The 20,975-nt window shown below is 47.3% G+C and overlaps 1 protein-coding gene and 1 non-coding gene across 4 annotated transcripts; both read left to right on the top strand.

Moving 5' to 3' along the window:
• Positions 1-12,616: 12,616 nt before the first annotated feature.
• On the top strand, positions 12,617-20,171 carry LOC128774605 (melanoma-associated antigen D4). Of its 3 annotated transcripts, none has more exons than XM_053893669.1 (13): positions 12,617-12,750; positions 13,771-13,981; positions 14,262-15,092; positions 15,450-15,653; positions 15,758-15,821; positions 16,048-16,127; positions 16,521-16,612; positions 17,243-17,322; positions 17,425-17,467; positions 17,884-17,946; positions 18,883-18,997; positions 19,334-19,764; positions 19,953-20,171. In XM_053893669.1, exons 2-13 carry the CDS (start codon positions 13,772-13,774, stop codon positions 19,960-19,962), a joined length of 2,223 nt encoding a protein of 740 aa, XP_053749644.1. In that variant the 5' UTR covers positions 12,617-12,750; position 13,771; the 3' UTR covers positions 19,963-20,171. The 3 variants fall into 3 exon arrangements, with proteins under 3 accessions (XP_053749644.1, XP_053749646.1, XP_053749645.1); XM_053893670.1 differs by lacking the exon at positions 12,617-12,750 and adding an exon at positions 12,778-12,886; XM_053893671.1 differs by lacking the exon at positions 19,953-20,171 and having other exon boundaries at positions 19,334-19,768.
• Positions 18,508-18,636, top strand: LOC128774606 (small nucleolar RNA SNORA11). Its single transcript, XR_008419056.1, has one exon. It is a non-coding gene; the product is annotated as a small nucleolar RNA SNORA11 (small nucleolar RNA).
• Positions 20,172-20,975: the final 804 nt, after the last annotated feature.

The following is a 20,975-nucleotide window of genomic DNA, read 5'->3' as shown; positions in this document are numbered from 1 at the left end:
TGATCCCAACAAAATTTAAATGAGCCATGAAACTAATAAAGGTCCCAAACATACAATGTTACGGAGAATCTATTTTCCTAACTTTGGAGGAATCTTCCAGAAACATATATCCCAAAACCATGATTCATCTCTTTCTTGTTCCCTTTCTCTTTATTTTAGCATAGTGGTAAAATGTAATATATTTTTTTGAACAGCGTATATTGGTGTAAGCCAATTTTTAGGATATTCATTTATTTCAAGTTATCCCTCTTTCTTGCTTTCCACCTGCTAACCTACCCTTTTATTTAATAGATGAACAATAAGGTATCTGGAGTGATTTTGATCCAGTGTTAGAACTAGAAAATTCTGGAGTTTAAAATTGCTATAATTAGTTGTTTTGTACTTATTTTTTCTCATAGTCCTAGATTATTTTTAACAGTCAACATGTTATAATAGATTTATGAAATCACACTCCTATGTTTTTAAATTTATGTGTACTTCACCCTCTTACATTTTGTAAAGGTAGCTACATGTGTTCAATTTATACCCACCATTTAAAGTTTTAAAATAGCATCTATATGCTAGATTTTGTTGCTTTGTTCTTCTTTTTTTTTTCTTTTTTTGTGTTTTTGTCTAAATTCCAGTCAGTTCACATACAGCATAATATTACTTTCAGGGGGGATTTTTTGTGTGTGAACTTACATTTATTTTTGTCAGTAGATCCACATTTTATCGGTTTCCAGAAGTCTTCTTCCTTAGCCTTGGAGTAATCTTCCAGGAATTAAATATCTCTTCAGGTAAAGAAATCATTAACCAAAGATTTGTCTCTTTCTTATTTTCCGGCCTTTATTTTATCATCGTCCAATAAAATAAAATCTAATACCTTTTATTTGAATAGCATGTATGGTAAAAGCTGATCATTGTAAAAATCACTTCCGTAAAGCCATCTCCCTTTCTTGCCAACCACCTTCCAGCCTATCAGTTTATCTCACATGTGAAAAAATAAATGTTTGTATGCAATGATTTTGAACCAGTGTTAGAACTAGCTAATTCTGAACATTGCAATTTGATATATTTACTTTACTGTATCCACCTTCATATTTTCTTGTAGTGCTTGCTTTATGAAAGTAATCAACACGTTATAATAAATGTATAAAGCAAATATCCTTGTTTTGTAATTTATATAAACCTCACCCTGTTATATTTTATAAATATAGTTGTATGTTGTCAACCAAAGCACGTGACTGATTTCCAACATGATAAAAGTTTTAAAAGCATCAGTGATTATATGCCAGATTTTATTGCTTCTTCATTTTCTAATGAAAATACACTATTGTGAATTCGCATTTGTTTTTCTCAACAAGTCCACATTTTAACACTTTCCAGAACTAGTACATTTGAGATTTTAACAGCAAAATCCCTTGAGACTTTACACGTGACCTCCTTTTCCTAGGATCAGATCAGTTCCCATCCGTGGTTCTAACTAGCAGGGAATCTACTAGGGTCACGCTTCTCTTCCCTCTCCTCAGGCAAGGGAAAGCCCCCACTCCCAGGCCCTTTCCCCACTCCTTTACACGGGCCAGATTCCGGAGCACTGAGCGCAGTACCACTGCACGCTGTGAGGTGGCACCCATGCATGTAAGACATGTGCATGTTCTCTCTCTCTTGCAACACTAAGCAGTAAACTGAGCCAGTGCCAACCTGTGAAGGCTGGGGTGCTGCCACATCACTCTCTCTTCCTTTCTTCTCACTGGAGATTTGGGGCTGAGTCATCATCCTTGCACATTAGGGGTCAGTGGTGGTAAGATGCAGAAGTAGTCAAAGAGATTCTGCTTCATTCTTGAGTCCAAGCCTGTGCTTCAACCCAACTCCACCAGAAGGCTCTAAATTTGAGGGGTGCTGGGAACTAGCCCAGTGAACAGTGTTCGACGCCCTCATGTCTGTGCCTCATTTAGAGAAAGCCCCGGGGAGAGGGCAGAGTGGCAGTGTAGGGTAGGGGGAAGATGTTGTTTTGTCCTGTGGACAAACACTAGTCCCATACCGTCAGATTCCTGCCAACACCTCCACATGCTCACATGCCCCTCACCCTACTCCATTTTAGAGGTTTAGATATAGGGAATTCCCAATACCAGCAGCAGGGCAACTTCCATCTGCAATTCCTTGTTTTGTCCCTGAGAGGACTCGGTTCTTTTCCAGTGCCCCACAATGGGGAATTCTCCATGGCATATTACATGAAAGACTTGATAAAATGTTTCCTTTTTTTTTTTTTTCCTTTCTACAAATACAATGCAGACATCAGTCTATTACCTTCACGGTGTGTGCTTCCCACATAGCCACCTGAATGCAGCTGCTTCAGAATGAAGAGTGTGCTCTTCGTGTTTCCTGCCTGTAGCCTTGTCGCTGGTGAGAGCTCAGCCACCAGCTTTTCGCCAAAAGCAATGAGTGAGGTGGGACCTTTGTTGTCTTGATTTTTACAGACAGCTCTAAATTTTCATGGCCAACGTTAAGAGATGACAGTGAAAGAAAGAAAAGGAGGAACTTGTGGAATTCATTATTTTGATCACCACCCAGTAAGGTGTGCCTCTGGGGAGAGGCGCTCCTTAACTTTCCTCCTGCCCCTGGCTTTCTGCCTGTCACCTTGCAGTCCTACTTCCTGTCCCTCTCCCCCCACCTCTCCCTCGTCTCCGCTGAGTCCTCCCTCTCTCTTTGCCGCCACTTCTCTCTCTCTCCTTCCTAGATCGTTTCAGTCCTCCAGCTGGTTCTTCTGCTGAGTTTCTCTTTCTCCCTTCCATCCCGTTCCACATATTCCATATCTGGGTATCTTTCATCCCTTTGCTCTCCCTCACATATCCCTGTCTGTGTCCCCACTGTCAGGGCCCCAGGGAGCCACATCTGCGGGAGAGCATGAATATATACATTCACATACCAATCCCTCTACTGATTCTTATTCTTCCTTCCTTTCCATTCAGTTTCAATTATTCCTCCCACAAACATCCTGGAGAGTCTATTATGTAACAGGCATCGGAATAGGCCCTCAGGATATACAGTGGAGAACCAAACAGACAATGGCAACTTTCACCATGGGGCTGCGGCTGGAACGGGGAGACAGATGTTTCAGCAAGCTTCTCTCTAACGACTCTATCCCCTTAGGACAAATACTGAAATGGAGCAAGTTTTCAGGGTGCTCAGAGAAAGGAAAAGAGGATGAGTAATTTAAATGGGGGATAAAGCGGTTTGTGGCCAGAAAAGGCCTTCATGGAAAACTGATGTGAAAGTTGAGACCTCAAAAGTAAGCCTGAGGTAGACAGTTGAGCACGAGAGGAAAATGGGTTACCAGGGCAGGGGCCCCAGGAGCAGCACTATAAAGCCCCTAAGGCAGTCACAAGTGTGACTCTCACGGGCCTAAGAGAAGGTCAGAATAGTTTAAGCGAAGGGACCGTGGGGATATTTAGGGTCAGGGGTTGACAAAATCTTATTTCCAGCTCATATCACTATTCTCATGATTCTTTCAGGCCAGACCCCTCACTTGTCATTCATTTGTTTGATCCTTTTTGTTGGCATTTTCCACTCCCACGCTATGCCTCTCACAGAGACAACAAATTCTATTGAGTTTAATACATATCATTCTTTTTATGCAACTGAAAAATGCATACCGTGAGGCATCTGCCCTTGGTTTACATAATATTTGATATTTATATCTTATAAATTTATAAAGTTTGCAATATATATCTCCCCATCCTCTGTCTTTTTTAAAAAGTTTATTTTTTTATTTTGAGAGAGAGAGAGAGAGAGAGGACACGTGCGCACGAAGTGGAAGTGGGGCAGAGAGAAAGGGAGAGGGAGAATCCCAAGCAGATTCCATGCTGTCAATGCAGAGCCCTACACGGGGCTCAGTCTCGGGAACCATGACATCATGACCTGAGCTGAAATCAGGAGTCGGATGCTTAACTGACTGAGCCAAACAGGTGCCTCTCCATCTGCTTTTTGTTTTTGTTTTCTTTTACACTGTATTGAGTTATAATCGACACACTGTAGACTGAACAGATTTAAAGTGCACAGTCTGATGAATTTTGACATATGTACCTGTGAAACAGTCATCATACTCGAGATAATGTGTATATATACATATGTATAGGCGTGTGTGTGTATGTACATATGTATGTGTGTGTATATATATATATACTTAAGTATACATACATATGTATATGTATATGTATGTGTATATGTATATGATGTATATATATACACAACAATGAAAAATAACCTTGTATGCCTTTGAAATCCATCCTGCCCTCCTCATGCTCTCATCACCAGGCAAACATTGAACTGATGTCTATTACTATAAGTTAGTGTTCATTTTCTAGTGTTAATAAATGTAATTATACCATCTGTGTTCTTTTTTGGGGGGGATACTTCTGGCTTTTTTCAAGTATTGTGTTTTCACATTTACTCTTGTTGCTGTATGTGGCAATAATTCATTCCTTTTTAATGGTTTATAACATTATATGGATATACCACAGTTAGATCATGTCCCTGTTGATGAACATTTGGCTTGTCTCCAGGATTTTGTCTATTACAAGTAAAATTGCAAAGAACATTCATAAACACATTTTTTTTTTTTTAGATTTACGTTTTCCTTTTTTCTGCATTCACCTTGCAGTGGAATGACTGGGTTGTATGCGAGATGTATATCTAACTAGATAACTACCAAACTGTTTTCCAAAGTGTTTGCATTATTTTACATTTCCACCACCAGTGTATGAGTATTCTAGTTGCTCCATATCATTGCTACCATTTGTTAGGGTCAGTTATTTTATTTTAGTCATACGAAGGTGTCGACACAGTTTTTTTTTTTTTTATTGTGGCTTTAATCTGCATTTCCCTAATAATAAATGATGATGAACATGTTTTCATGTGTTTATTTGCCATCTGTATTACTTCTTTGTTGAGGTAGTCTGTTGAAATAGTTTGTCCATGTTTCCAGTTTTTTAGTTGGGTATTTGTCTTCTTATGACTGAGTTGCAAGAGTTCTTTATATAGTTGAAAAGTGTACTGTGTTGGATATATATTTTTTCTAAATACTTTATCCCAGTCTGTGGCTTTCCCTTTCATTTTCAAAACAGTGACATTTGAAGACCAAAACATTTTTAATTTTGAAGTCATACTTACTAATTTTTGTCTTGCATACTTTGTTCTTTAGACATCCTAGTTTGAAAAACTTTGCCCAAACCAAAGACACTGTGATGGTCGTAATTTCCTATGTTTCCTTGTAGAAATTTTACAATTGTAGCTCACGTTTAGGTTTTTGATCCATTTTAAGTTTGTTTGGTTTATGGTGTCAAGTAAGGATTGAGGTTTCCTTCCTTCCTTCTTTCTTTTTCTTTCTTTCTTTCTTTCTTTCTTTCTTTCTTTCTTTCTTTCTTTCTCTCTCTCTTTCTTTCTTTCTTTCTTTCTTTCTTTCTTTCTTTCTCTGTCTTTGTCTTTCTTTCTTTCTTTCTCTTTATATATGGCAAAAAAAAAGCAGCACTATGTTTTGAAAAGATTAATTTTTCCCCATTGAATTTCCTTGACATCTTTTTGTAAAAGCAAATTGGCTATATACTTGCATGTATTTGTGTCTGGAATTTCTATCATGCTAAATTGTTCTATTGTCTCTCTTTATGTCAACTGCAAACTCTCTTGATTATTGTAGCTTCGAAATAACTGTTGGTTTCTTTTCTATTTTTTTAAGTTTCAATTTAAATTTCAGTTAGCTAATATGCAATGTAATATTAGTTTCAGATGTACAGTGTATGGAGTCAACACTTCCGTACGACATCCGGTCCTCATCACAAGTGCCCTTCTTAATCCTCAACACCTGAAAAAAACAGTGTTGAATTCTGATGGCATAAATCTTTCAAACTGGTTTTCCTTTTCCAAAATTGTTTTAGATACTCTAGGTGTTTTGTATTTCTTTATAAATTTTAGAATCAGTTTATCAATTCCTACAAAAACCCTGATGGGATTATTACAGAGATTGTGCTGAGTCTATTGATGAATTTGTGGCAAATTAAGTCTTTAACAACGTTTGGTATTTGAGATAGTATGAACATGGTATACCTCTGCATTTATTTAAGTTTTCTTTAATTGTTTTTGGCAATATTTTAATGTTTTCAGGTAAAATGCTGCACATTCTTCTACCACATCTATACGAAAACAATTTATATTTTTAGGCTATTGTAAATGGCATTTTTGCTATTGCAAATGACATTTTAAATTTAATTTTCTTGAATATCTTTGTGGTATAAAATTTCATTGATTACAATAAAGTTATTGATAATATTCATTTATAATATCTTAATGTAAGATCATTGATGACAACAGTTCTCTCATTCCTGATATTGGTAACTCATGTCTTCTCTCTCTCATTTTTTATAATATTTTCCTTTTTTAAATTTTTTTTAAATTTATTTTGAGAGACAGACAGAGAGAGAGAGAGGGAGAAAGAGAGAGAGCACATGAGCTGGGGAGGGACAGAGAGAGAGGGAGAGAGAGAGAATCCCAAGCAGCATCTGTGCCACCAGTGCAGAGCCCGATGTGGGTCTTGAACACACAAACCATGATATCATGACCTGAGCCAAAGTCAAGAGCCGGATGCTTAACCCACTGAGCCACGCAGGTGCCCTGTGTCTTCTCGCTTTTATTCCCCTAATCATTCTAGATAAAGGCTTATCAGTTGTACCGATATTCTTTTTTTACTTATTTTTTAATGTCCATTTATTTTCGAGAGAGAGAGAGAGAGAGAGAGAGAGAGACAGAGAGAGACAGAGAGCAGGCAGGGGAGGGGCAGAGGGAGAGGGAGATACAGAATCTGAAGCACGCTCCAGGCTCTGAGCTGTCAGCACAGAGACCCACGTGGGGCTGGAACTCAGGAACCCCCGAGATCATGACCTGAGCCGAAGTCGGATACTTAACCAACTGAGCCACCCAGGCACCCCAATTGTATTCATATTCTTAAGGATCAGATTTAATGTATTTTATTTTCTCTATCATCTACTTCAGTGACTGCTGCACTTTCCCTTATTTCCTTTCTTCTGCTATTTTGGTCTTCACTGTGTCTGCATTTTTGTTTCTAAGTACTGAAGTTTAGGTCATTGATTTGAATTCTTATTTTTATATGTAGGCATTTGTGCTCTATAAATTTCTTTGTAAGGACTGCTTTAGAAACATCCTACTAATTTTAGTAAGTTGTACTTTCTTTTCATTCAGTTCAAATTACTTTCTAAATTTCTTTTTGATTCCCTCTTTCACCCATATGTTACTGAAGTGTATTATATACTTTCCAAATACTTTTAAAATATTACAGATACATTTGTGTTATCTACTTCTAATTTAATCCCACTGTCCTCTAGGAAAATCCTTTGGGTGATGCTAATCCTGTCAAATTTAGTAACACTTTTTTATGGCCCAGAATATTGTCTATCGTGGTAAATTTTCATGTATATATGAAAAGAGTGTGTGTTCTTTGCCGCTGGGGAGAGTGTGCTAAAATGTTAATTAGATTAATTTGGGTGATAGTGTTTTTCAGTTTATACACTTACTGGTTTGGGTTTTTTTTTTTTTTTTTTTTTTTTTTTTTGTCAACTTGTTCAACTCTTGAGAGAAAAGACTTAAAATCTCTGACCCTAATTGTGAATTTTTCTTTCTTTCATTTATTTCCAAACTCTGTTTAGAATTTTTATGTCCACTTGACCATTTTCACCAATTTTAAATACAAATATAATTGTAAATATAAATATAACCAATTACTATCTCTGGTAATGTATTTTGTTCTGAAATCTGCTTTGTCTGTTATTAATATATCCATTACAGCTTGATTTTGATTACTGCTAGCATGCTATATCTTTTCCCATCCTTTTACTTTTAACCTCTATGTACCTTTACATTTAAAGTGGAATTCATGTACACACCATATAGCTGGATCTTATTTTTAAAATCCATTTGTCATGCTCCACGTCATATGTCATCAGGCAAAAGCAAATTACAACGATGAGATGCCACTACACACTTATTAAAATGGCCTAAATCCAGATCAGTGGCAATGCCAAATGCTGGTGGGAATGTGGAGCAATAGGAACTCTCATTCATTGCCGGTGGGAATGCAAAATTGTACAACCACTTTGGAAGACAGTTGCACAGTTTCTTACAAAACTAAATCTACTCTGACCATACAATGCAGCAGGTGTGCTCCTTGGTATTTACCCAAATGAGCTGAAAATTTAGGTCCACACAAAAATCTCACATATATGTTTATAGCAGCTTCATTCATAATTGCTAAAACTTGGAAACAACCAAGACGTCCTCCATAGGGTAATGAATAAATAAACTGTGGCACATCCAGGCAATGGAATATTATTCAGCATTAAAAAGAAATGAGCTGTCAAGCCATGAAAAGGCACAGAGGAGCCTTACTTAAATGCACATTACCCACTAAAAGAAGCCAATCTAAAAAGGTCACATAGTGTATGATTCCAACTATATGACATTTCAGAAAAGGCAAAACTATGGAAACAGTTTAAAAATACAAAAACAAAACAAAACAAACAAACAACAAACAAACAAACAAACAAACAAAAACTCAGTGGTTGCCTGTGGTTAGGAAAGAGAGAAGGGTTTGTATGTGGAGCACAGAGCATTTGGAGGGCAGTGAAACAATTCTGTGTGGTACTATAATGGTGGATACATGTCATTATATATTTGTCCAAACCCATGGAATGCACAAAACCAACAGTGAACACCGATATGAACCGTGGACTTTGCATGATAATGATGTGTCAGTATAGATTCATTGATTGTAGGAGGAGGTATTCCAGTCTGGTGCAGGATGTTGGTAGTGGGAGAGGCTGTGTCTGTTTTGGGCAAGGGGTTTATGGGATGGCTCTGTACTTTCTGCTCAGTTTTGCTCTGAACTTAAAAAGTGCTCTAAAAATAAAGCCTATTTAAGAAAAAGGAATCCAATTTGTCAATCTCTACATTTTAATTGGTGAATTCAATTTGTATTCAATACCATTGTCGATATGGTTGGATTTAAAACTATCATGCTATTTGTTTTCTACTTGCTCATCTGTTGTCTTATTTTGTTTTCCCTTTTAGGACTTATTTTAAAGTATTTCATGATAATACCATTTATCTTCCAAATAGGCTTATTAGCCATAATTTTTTGGATAGGTTTTACATTTGATGCTTCTTTTAACTTACCACAGTCTACTTTCAAGTAATATTGTACTACTTCACATGTAGAATTAGAACCTACCAACAGTATACTTATATTCCCACTAGGCCCTGTGCTATTATTGTCCAAGAAATTAATTCCGCAGAATTTATACTCCACAATGCATTGCTATGAATTTCTGTTTACGCTCTCAATTAATTTATAAAGAAAGTTCCAAAAATAAAAAAAGATTATTTTATCGCTATCATCATATTTAACATCTCCAGTATTGTTTATTCATTTGTGTAGAGTATATTTATATTTACTGTCATTTTTCTCATGCCTGAAAGACATCCTTTACTATTTCTTGTAGTGCATATCCAATGATGATGAATTATTTCAACACTGGTATGTATGAAAAGAACTTTTAATTCAACTTCATTTTAAAAAGATATTCATTGACTATAAAAATTCTGAGTTGGCAGTTATTAATTATTTCACTATTATAAAGATGATATGCCACCATCTTATAACTTGCATTGTTTCTGATGAGAAGTTCCCTGTAATTCTTACCTTTGGTGTTGAATGGTTGTATATTTTTTCCAGTTTTCCACTTCCTTAGGAGTCAGGGTAAAGCCCTGGGGGAGCAGATTGGAAAGAAAAATGTCATGAATACACGCCATACGATATCTGTGCAGAGTCACTTAGGTAGATCTTAGATGCATGTGTAGCAAGGAAACACATCTTAAAACCCTATGGCTCAGTGAAAAAAAAAAATTCAAATTTAAGAAAAAATTCAAATTTAAGAAATACATCATGGAGGCATGATGGTTTAACAGGAACCCGATTTACTCTCCCACCTGAATAGCTGCAAACCAAAAAAAATTCTAAAGCTTTTACGTCATGGCACCACAGGCAACAGCAGAGAGCAATCCCTGAGAGAAAGGAAACTAATATGGTGAGCTCTCAGATTGCCCAACTCCCCCAATTTCTTGCCTGGATGGAGTTTACAGGCTGCAGCACAGGGAGACTGAACACAAACAGAGCCCAGTGGAGAGCCTGAGTGAAGGAGACAGAGTTGAGAGTTCTGAGAGGCCAACGTGACTAGAATTTGCTGGAAATAAGGGAGGGGAGAGCCACACAGAGAGATAGTTCTGGAGAGCTGCAGAGGCTTCCCATCAGGGTGCCGTGTATGAGCAAAGGGGAGTGGTGGTAGCTGACTTCCATTTTCTGGAGTGAGTGTGGATAATGGTGCCATTTACTGAGATGGTGAAGATGGGAGTTTTAGAAACAAGAGAGTTGGGGAGTCTGAGCCTTTGGGAGGGGTAGGTATACCAAGTGACCAGTTCTAGACAGACTCACTGTGAGGAGCCCTTGAGACATCCAAATGGAGATGTCACGTAGGGGAATGAATATATGGGTTTGGATCTCAAAGGCGAGGTTCAAACTGGAGCTGTAGATTTTGGAGTTACTAGCATGTTAGCATAGATATATGGTTATATAGCATATATAGAGAGAGGCTGATATAAAAACGAATGTGACAAAAGCTCGCATCATAAGAAAAAAAAAAGTCGTAGCTATGTATGGGGATGGACGTTAAGTAGACTTATTGTGGTGATCATTTCACAATACATAAAAATATTGAATCACTACGTTGCACACCTGAAACTGACATAAAGTCATATGCCAATTATAGCTCAATTTCAGAAGGGAGAAAGAAAGCAAAAACAAGCGAACAAAATGAGTACGAGAGTCCACTATGGCTTTTGTAAAAAGCACAGGTTCAGTTTGAGATGGGAACACAGTATTTTCTGTTAGCACTGAGCAGCTTGCCAAGGCTTTCATTTCTAGGGTCTGGTCACCTCCCACAGAAACGTGTTATACAGGAAGGGCTGAAGAGACACAGGCTGCTGACAAGGGAGGTTGCTATGCAACAGCTGAGGAAAGTCATCCAGCCAGTCAGAATTGATACTGGTCACTGGAGAGTAAAAGCTGTGGTCCTAGCAATAGCTTCCATTCACACACAGGAGTCCCGGAGAGGCTGACATAAAAACAAATCTGAAAGTCTGCTATGGTTTTTGTAAAAAGCACAGGTTCGATTTGAGTTGGAAACATAGCATTGTCTGCCTCCAAAGCAGTTTCTCCAGTCATTCTGGAAGCACAGCAGCATGTGTTGGGTTGGGTAGGACCCTGGGATGTGCTTCCTGTGCTCTCCATGTTGCATATTGAGAAACCAGGCTCACAGATGTCCAGGGACCCGAGCAGGCTCACACAGCTAGCAACAGACTGGCCCGGCACCCCATCCCTGGAATTCTGAAGACCAGCCCGGTTTCTTTCCACGAGACCACAGCGGCCCCAGGCCCCTGCCCTGCAAGGAACCCCGGGCAAACATTTACTCTGAAGCAGGGCTTGCCATGGCTCAGACACACAAAATGCCTGATTGTCCTGGCCGCTCCAGTGGGCACCAGGAAGGCCTCAGGGGCAGCGTGTTTGTGCCACTCACAGAGAAGAGGCCTGAGGTTAGGTCAGGGAGTGGACCCCAAGGAGCAATTCCCACACCTGGATGGACCCACGCGTGCAGTAGGTGAGGGCTGGAGACTGGGGGTCTCTACCTGTGTCCCGGATACAGAGCATGAGCTTGCGTCTCAGAGAGCACAAACTTTGCTTGTTTGGGACAGGTGTTGGCAGGGCAGGAGAGCTGAGGGGTTGATCTGTCGCTCCAACTGAAGGGGGGGGGGCGCACCTCAGTCCCCAGGCCAGCCCTACTGGGACATGGGGTCTGGAGTCAGGAAGACCCAGGCCCACATATTGCATTTTCTGTTTACTGGCTCTGTGGCCTTGTCTAGTTCATGTGGTGTGACTGCACTTCAGCTTTCTGATCTGTAAAATGGGGATGCTGACAGCCACCTCCCAGGGCTGCTGTGAGAAGAAGACAAGCCCCAGTACAGACAGCGCTGTGATGCACAAGCTGCATACAGAGTAGCTGGGGAAGCAGATGTTCCCAGTGTGTCTGGGGGCCATAGAGATGGGTAGTGCTGGGCAACACAAGGGCAATTGGCATCCTCTGGCCATTTCCATTCCCCTTGTTACAGTTAGAGACACAGCTAGAGACCTTTGTGTTTGTGACCTAGGGGTCATGCTGGGGAAGCCAGGCATAGTGTATTCCAGACCACACCAGAGGAGTTTAGCGGGAACGGGGAGGGCAGGGACGAGAAGCATTGTGCAGAAGTGCGGGCACCGAGGGTAGATGATTGGGTGGTCGAACTGCACCCAGAGCTGCGAGTGCGCGAGCCTGCGGTCAGAGGAGGGGTGAGGGGTCTCGGGCGGGAAGGAGAAAACACCCCCCACCCCGCCCACCCACTCTTGGAGTCGCATGCGCACTGGGGACCTGGTGGAGAGGGCTTTTGTTGGGAAAGCGGGCGGGCTGGAGGGGTCCGCGCATGCGCAGGCTGCCCAGACGCGGGGGGTGCGCGGAGAAAAGGGGCGGGGTGGTCGGAGCTGCTGTGCTGGCAGCAGTAGGCGAGGGCGCGGCTGCGGGGTTCCTGGTGCTGAGGACGGACGCCATTGGAGCCCCAGGGAAGGTAAGAATCCAGCCTCGGACTGGACCGGGAGAGGACGAGTGGAACCCGGCACGGTGCGCCCTCCCCTCCCCCAATAGCCGGATCTGAACAAAGCCCAGGCACTCAGAACCTGAGCCCGCTTAGACCCACGGTCTAGGTAGGACACTCCGCCCCCCGCCCCCCGCTCCGCACCGACCTCTTCCAACAGGAGAGGAGAGTCTTCCAACAGGAGACTCAGGCTCTCTGATCCCCACTTACACTGGAGCCCACAATCCGAACCCCTTTAGCAGACCCGTGTGCACCCTGCTGAGCTATCTTAGAGCAGAGGCCCTACCCCCACCCCAACCACTCCTAGATCACTCCAACCAAGCTGACCCCGTGGGCCCCTTCCTGGAGTTGCGATCCTGGGGTTTGAGACCTCCAGCGCTCTAATTCATGCCTCACCTAATCCGAGCCCCCACCCCCACCCTTCTCACCCCTAGCGCTCCTGTATGAGCCCAACCCAGACCTGAATCATCAGCTGAATGCCCCCGCCTGGACCTAGCCAGAGGGTCTCTGGATTCAGTTTCCCATAGCTTTCCGGGGTCCCAGTAGTCTCAGCCCTCTCATGTCATCTGCTCTCCCCCTTCGTCGTTAAATCCAAGCCCTTTGTTTCTCCCTCTCTCAATGCATCCCCCTTTGGGACTCTTCAGACCCAAGCCCACCAGTCCACCCCCTATTCAAATCTAGAGGCTGGGACGGGGAGCGTGCCCCTCTTGAACTCCCCTTTAAGTGCAGGGAGACCATCGCTATCCCTCTCCTAGTGCTGCGTCTCTGACAGAATCTAACCCAACAGACACCCCCTCCCTCCCTTCTCCCTTCTCCCCCTCCCCCCTCTGTCTGCCTTGTACTGCCTAGTAACCTGATGATTGCAGCCTCCCTCCTCCTGAGGGATCCCACCTCCCACTGGATCCCGCCCCCTCCCCCTTGAAGAAGCCTCACCCTCCCTCCCTGGCTAAGCTCTCTTCTCCTTGGGACCACCCTCCCCCCCCCCCCCCCCAGCATGGCTGAGGGAAGCTACCGCATGGAATCAGAAACCTACAACGTTGAAGACATGGATGAGGGTAGCGATGAAGTCGGGGAGGAGGAGATGGTTGAAGGAAATGACTATGAAGAATTTGGTGCTTTTGGAGGCTATGGCACCCTCACCAGCTTTGACATCCGTATCCTCAGAGCCTTTGGGAGCTTGGGTCCAGGCCTTCGCATCTTATCGGTGAGGCTCCTTGTTGGCCACCTGCTGGCCCTGGGCCTTCTCCCCTGTGAAGCTGCTTTGGGGGGGGGGGGTGAATGGGAGGGTTGAATGGGGAAGGACTGCCCAGCTTCCGGAGCATTCCCTCTCCTGCTCAGAGAAAGGGGGTTTGGGAAGTCCGGGGTAGGGGGACAGACGGGGGGTGGGGGTTGGGAGCTGGCTGCAGGGAGGAGGCTGGGTGGGAAGCATGATGTGAGCTTGTAGAACTGTCTGCCTTCCCCTACCCTTCTGTCTGGCCTTGCAGAATGAGCCCTGGGAAGTGGAAAACCCTATGCTAGCTAGGACTCTGATGGAGGCATTTCAGCTGGATCCAGAAACACTTGCCAATGAGGCTGCTGCCCATGCTGTCAACGTAGCCCGCGCAGCCGCCTCCAATCGTGCTGCTAGGGCCGCTGCTGCTGCTGCCCGTGCCACCTACAATCAGGTGGTCACTAACCGCCCAGTGGCCACAGACCAGGCTTCAGGAGCAGATACCCAGCCCATGACCTATGCGGCCCAGGCTCAGGCAGCCACCCCTGAGACCACCCTTGCTGCTCCACACATCTCCCAGATGCTAGTCACCAGTGAGATGGCCGCCCCAGGGGCTCCAGCAAAGTCCACACAGCCCCAGACAGGCTCCCAGGCCCAGGAGGCTGCTACTGAGGGTCCTAGTGCTGCCTGTGGTTTCTCTCAGGCTCCGTGTGCCAGTGAGATGGATGCCACCCGGCCCAAGACAGCCTTCCTGGGTCAGAACGATCTCTTTGATTTCACCCAGCCGGCAGGTGTCAGTGGCATGGCCTTCTCTCGCTCCAAGAGGCCCGCCCCGGCCCAAGAGGCTGCCACAGAGGGCCCCAGTGCTGCCTCCAGGGTGCTCCAGGCAGCACCTGCCAGGGAGGGGGCAGCCACCCGGCCCAAGACGACCAAATCTGGAAAGGCTCTCGCCAAGACCCGGTGGGTGGAGCCTCAGAATGCTGTGACAGCAGCTGCTGCCAAGACCAAGATGTCCACAAGCATCCCTGGGCCTGAGGGTGCAGCTGCCCCTGCCCAGCACAGTGCTGAGCCCTGGGTCAGGATGGGAGGCAAGAGGACCAAGAAGGTGAGACCTCCCTGCTGTCTGCACCCCCCCCCTTGCTCCCCTCCTTTCTCTGCTCTATCCTCTCCTCTCCCCTCCCCTCCCCTCCCCTCCTCTCCCCTCCTCTTTTCTGTCAGCTTGTGCACGTTGGTCCAACACAAGTTTGCTAGCATGCTTTGACCCCACGAAGTCTCTGCCCTCAGGCCTGACGGGAGAAGAGGTTGGCTCGGTGCGGGGCACATAGTAAGCACTCAGCACATGTCATCCACTGTTTGTACTACCCTCATTTCCAAGTATCTCTTCTGGTTAAGACGTGTGCTGGGCACTTTTGCACAGTGAGTCTGGTAGCCCTGGGTCTCTTCTCTCTCTCTAATGCTACAGTCCAAGCACCTGGATGACGAATATGAGAGCAGCGAGGAAGAGAGAGAGCCTCCTGCGGTCCCACCGACCTGGAGACCATCGCAGCCTCCGATGACAGTGCGGGCTCATATGGTTCCCCGGCCACCGATGGCCCTGAGGTCCCAGGTACCCTCAAGACATGTCCTGTGCTTGCCACCCCGCAACGTGACCCTTCTGCAAGAGAGGGTAAGAAATCTGCCTTTCCCCCGTCTTCCTCCTCTCCTCTCCTATGGGCCAGTTCTTGGAGGTCAGCCATGCCTTGATCTCCCCGTGTGCTCCTCCTCCTCCAGGCAAATAAACTGGTGAAATATCTGATGATTAAGGACTACAAGAAGATTCCCATCAAGCGCTCAGGTGGGCAACCTGCGCCCCCTCCCTGAGCCCTGCCCTTCCCCCGTCCCCATCCCTACCCTGCAGGGCCTCGCATCACATGTCCCCACCCAGTGTGCCCAGCTGATCGCTCCCATTTGCACAGTACGGGGGTCCCAACTGTGCTCCCCTCAGTGAGGCTGACTGAGGGGGTGCAGCTCTTTGGCCCCTGCTCAGCCCTGGTGCTCTCTCCACCTCTCATCTCCCGCAGACATGATGAAGGATGTCATCCGAGAATACGACGAACATTTCCCTGAGATCATTGAACGAGCAACGTACACTCTGGAAAAGGTGGGCAAAGGGACAGGGGCAGCTCCCTGTAGTACAAGAGCTGCAGGCAGGCCTTGCACCCTGCAGCCCCTTGAGGCCCACCTCCGGCACTACCTGCTCTGGAAGCCCTCCCTAGCTTCTCCACCTGGGAGCGTCCACCTTATGCTTCCATCCCCCGCGGGGTCCTCTCCCTCATGCTCTTTTGAGTGTCTCTTGTCCCCTGAAGTGGGTCCTGTTGCTTTGGTCGGTGCCAGAGCTCCCACAGGGCAGTTCTTCTTCGGCCTCTCTTCTTCAGTCTTCCGCGTGACTTTGGGGTCCCGGCTGAGAGAGAGTTCTGACGGGAAATGAAAGGACTGCCTGCGGGACAGGCAGCGTGGGTTTCTCATGTCCTGTTCTGGTTTCTCCCCCACGTAGAAGTTTGGGATCCACCTGAAGGAAATTGACAAGGAAGAACACCTGTACATTCTCGTGTGCACACGTGATTCCTCAGCTCGTCTCCTGGGAAAGTAAGAAAGGGCAGGCAAGAGGATTGTGGGTTCCTCGCTGGTGCCTCTCCCTTTCCTCTCGGAGAAACGGGAAAACAGGGCTTTGGTGCCTGGCACAGCTCCTACCCACAGTTAGTGGTGCCCAGTGATTAGGGGATGAAAGGGCAGGAGCCTGGGGTCAAGCCTTGGCTGCTCTCAGGGCTTCACCCCCACCCCGGCCACCTCTTCACCCCATCTTCTGGGAAAGCAGGCTCCTTGTTGCCTGTCCCTTCCTGCTACGTGCCTGGCCTGGGCTTGGCAGAGTGGTCCTGGGAGAAGGAAGCTTCCCGTCCAGTCTAACTCCCGGTGCTCGAAGGGCGGGGAAGGTCTGGATATGCCTCCTGTGGACACACTGTTGCCAAGCATTTGCTCCCTGCCCTGACCCTGTTGTGGACACGACTCTGGGAGGGGCTCTTCGCATCTACGTTTGATGCGTGAAGCGATTCAGTCTCAGACAGAGGAAAAGATGGTCTGGGTCGGAGAACAAGCCATGCGCAGAGTGGGAAGAACCGCTCTGTAGCCCAGCCATCTGGGAAAGGCTAGTCAGGTGAACCGATCCTAGTCCCTCGGGCAGATGCCTGCCGGATAGAATGCGTCTTTCTCCACCTTTAGGACCAAGGACACCCCCAGGCTGAGCCTCCTCTTGGTGATTCTGGGAGTCATTTTCATGAATGGCAACCGTGCCAGCGAGGGTGAGTGGCTAGACCTGCCGCCGGGGGCGGGGGCGGGGGGGGGCTGCCGCCCAGAGTCTCAGCTTTGTGTGTGCAATTCTTGTATCTCATCTCCCCTCACAGCTGTCCTCTGGGAGGCACTACGCAAGATGGGACTGCGCCCTGGGTATGGTTGGGCTCTCGACTCCCACCCCTTAGTGTTGTCCTTGGGCACCAGTGGCACCAGGGTTGCAGTAGCTTGGTGGCCAGGTGCCAGGGGAGTGGACGTCCTGGACTGGGTAGAGGCAAAGGGTCTCGTCACGGTGCATGGGGAAATGGTCCTGAACTCTCAGCCTCTCGCTGCTCCACATCCCCTCTCTGTCCCCAGATGAGATGTAAGAGAAACCATCAGATTTAGGGATTCCACCAAACCCTTGCCTAGGGTATCCTTGACATCCTTGACGTGTGGCCCCTGGTGCCACCCCAGGCCTCCATGGGGATGCCCCACAGGCTGGGCAGCTCTCAATCCTGCCAGGGAGTGCTCCTGCCCACGTGTCCCTCACTGCCACTGTTCTTGTTATGGATTCCTTTCCTTGCCCTCAGGGTGAGGCACCCATTCCTTGGCGATCTGAGGAAGCTCATTACAGAGGACTTTGTGAAGCAGAAGTAAGTATTGGCCAGGTTAACTTTGTCTCATGCTTGTGCATTCCTCGTGTGCCGATCTGGCCGAGAAGCCATTCTCCATCCCGTATCTTAGCACCAGAGGGATAGGTGTCCCTGGTGTGAGTGTGGGTGGCGGCTGGAGTGTTGGCGAGGAGTAGAGATCCAGCTTGGTCTTGGGGAAAGGGAGTACAAGCTGACAGAGAACACGGTGTAGGGTGTGTTACAACCCCCATGCCCTTTGGCACCTGCCCCATAGGCTGTAGTAGAATTTCCCTTGCTTTCCATCCCGGGAACAGGGGACTCAGAGGGTGGAAGTCTGAGCGTGGCCCCCACAGGTAAGCGCCCCATTTGGTCCTAGAGCCCAGCCCTCCTGGCTTTCTGGTTAGGGCCCACCCAGTCCTTGGTCCTTGGAGAACATGCACGCACCCACACAGGCACACGGACACGTGCACGCGCACACCGTCAGGGGTATGGGCGGAGTGTGCTGCTCTTCTTCCCTTTACAGTTGTTCTCTGCAGTGGGCCGTCCCGGGGTTCCGCCAGGCCATGGACGACACCCTGCACTGGGATGAGCTCAGAGCAGGGTGCCTGATGAAATGGCTCCTCTGTTTACAACACACCCAACGGGACTCTGGGTGCATTGTGACAAGGGGCACAAACTTGTGGCCTTCCTATGAACAGATACCCTACACGTGTCCCACCCTGCACTTCCACGTGGCTTCTGGGCAGGACTGGCGGCCTAAGGCTTTGTAGGCCTCAATCGTGGAGGCAGAAACCCTAGGAGTGAGCGTGGGAGTGAGGCATGGGCTGGAGGTCAGGACCATCCTCCCCCAGGAGCTGAGCTGCATCATCGGGCTGGAAAGGGGCCACCTGGGAGCCACTGGTGCAACAACAGGTCTGCCTGGCTGGAAGCAAACGTTTCTCTTCCTCTTGCCCTGAGGTACCTGGAGTACAAGAAGGTCCCCAATAGCAGCCCACCCGAGTATGAGTTCCTCTGGGGCCTGCGAGCCCGCCACGAGACCAGCAAGATGAGGGTGCTGCGGTTCATTGCCCAGGTAACAGAGAGCCTCTGTTTGGGGCCAGGCGATGGGGTCTGGGTCTGGTCCTTGCTGTACCTTCTTTGTTTCTTGGTCACGGCCTCCTCCCACTGTCTGTCCAGTGAGGATACTGACAGGTTCCTAAGTAGGTCACTGACACAAGTTCACAGACTTAGTAAGCGGGAGGGATGGGGTGAAGCCCCTGGACTGGCCTGGAATAACGGGAGAGTCAGACTCCAGCGGTCTTTATTTGTGTAATGATTATGCACAGCTCCCAGGAGGGTGTATGGCAGGAAGCAGGTGCTCAGTGGAGGTGGGCTAGCTGTTTGGATGGTCGCTGTCACTCTACTGCAGAATCAGAACCGAGACCCCCGGGAGTGGAAGGCTCATTTCCTGGAGGCTGTGGATGATGCATTCAAGACGATGGATGTGGATATGGCTGAGGAGCATGCCAGGGCCCAGATGAGGGCCCAGATGAATATCGGGGACGAAGCTCTGATTGGACGGTGGAGCTGGGATGACATACAGGTGGAGCTCCTGACCTGGGATGAGGACGGAGATTTTGGCGATGCCTGGGCCAGGATTCCCTTCGCTTTCTGGGCCAGATACCATCAGTACATTCTGAATAGCAACCGTGCCAACAGGAGAGCCACTTGGAGGGCTGGTGTCAGCAGTGGCACCAACGGTGGGGCCAGCACCAGCATTCTCGATGGGCCCAGCACCAGCTCCACCATCCGGACCAGAAATGCCGCCAGAACGAGTGCCAACTTCTTCTCCTGGATCCAGTAAGGTTTTCAGTCGCTAAATGAAACTCTGCAGGAGGGTGTGGGAGGGGGCTGTGAGAAGTCGGGGGAGGGCCTGGAAGCAGTGGGGGAACCAAGAGAGTGTGAAAGACATTTGTTCTGTCCTTGCGTCCCTCCCCGTTTCACATATATTTGTATTTCTGCGTCAGCTTTTGTGTCTTGCATTGCAGGCAGCGCTGATGGACTGCGGCCGTCACGCACCAGGCCAGAGTGCCTCCTCAGATCCCTCCCTCACACAGCACTCTAGGCAGCTTCTCCCTGCCCATCTGAGATGGCATGCCAGATGAAGCTCTCTCTGCCCTTCCTGCTTTGGTTGTGTGCTGTTGTTGTGCGCTTCTGTCGTGTTTTCATGTTTTTGGTATCGGTGTTACATTAAAGTTGCAAAATTACTTGGGAAGTTTCTTCCTTTACCTGCGCACGTGGTGCTCTGAGGAGCACGTGGTCGGGTGCTCTGAGATGGCCATGCCCCGCCTCTGCATGGAAGGCAATAGGTGTGGGTACAGTGCTGGGAGATGCGGAGGTGCCAGCTGAGTGCCTAGACCGTGAGTTTCGAGAGGCTCCAGTCCACAGAGTTACATGATTTCCCACGTGGTACAACCCCAGTTAGATGCCAGTGGTGGGGGAGGTGGCGGGAAAAGGGGTGGAGTGGAAGGCTGTGGGTTGGTGCCACGGTCCCTCCCACCACACAACAAGGTCCACAGACATTCACCAATCCCCGCCTCCTCCACCCCATCTTTGGAGGCGCCATCTTAAGGGAACCCTTCCCTCATCCTCCACACAACCTCAGCATCTCATCCCTCCCTCAGATGGAGTCTTCAGGGCAAGGAGATAGGCCTCAGCGACATTCTCAGCCCTCCAGCAGGTGGAAGGAGGAGCCATTGTTCCCGACAGAGTAGGTTTAATGAAAGTAGAGCTCACCAGCCCGTTGCCTGTGACCATGACCCGAGGCCTGTTGGTGGGCTCTGGAGCTCTTCTTCACTGGAAACAGGGCTCTCCCAGTGAAGCCAAAGCAAGGCCTAAGTCCTGGTGTCTTGAAGGGCTGAGTGATCCCTGCGGGAGTGGGGTGGGGACTGCAGTTCCTCCCGTGGACCAAGGTGAGACACCTGGGAGGGCTCAGTGGCAGGCGGGACAGTGGAACTTTCTCAGGCCCCTCAGTGACGTCCTCAGTTGAGGGGACGAGGTCCCAGGTTCAG

The sequence above is a fragment of the Panthera pardus genome, unplaced genomic scaffold, assembly GCF_024362965.1.
Source record: "Panthera pardus isolate Hobbes unplaced genomic scaffold, ASM2436296v1 HiC_scaffold_339, whole genome shotgun sequence".
Classification (NCBI taxonomy): Eukaryota; Metazoa; Chordata; class Mammalia; order Carnivora; family Felidae; genus Panthera; species Panthera pardus.
Note: the sequence above shows the minus strand (reverse complement) of the source record. Positions and strands in the feature narration are given on the sequence as shown.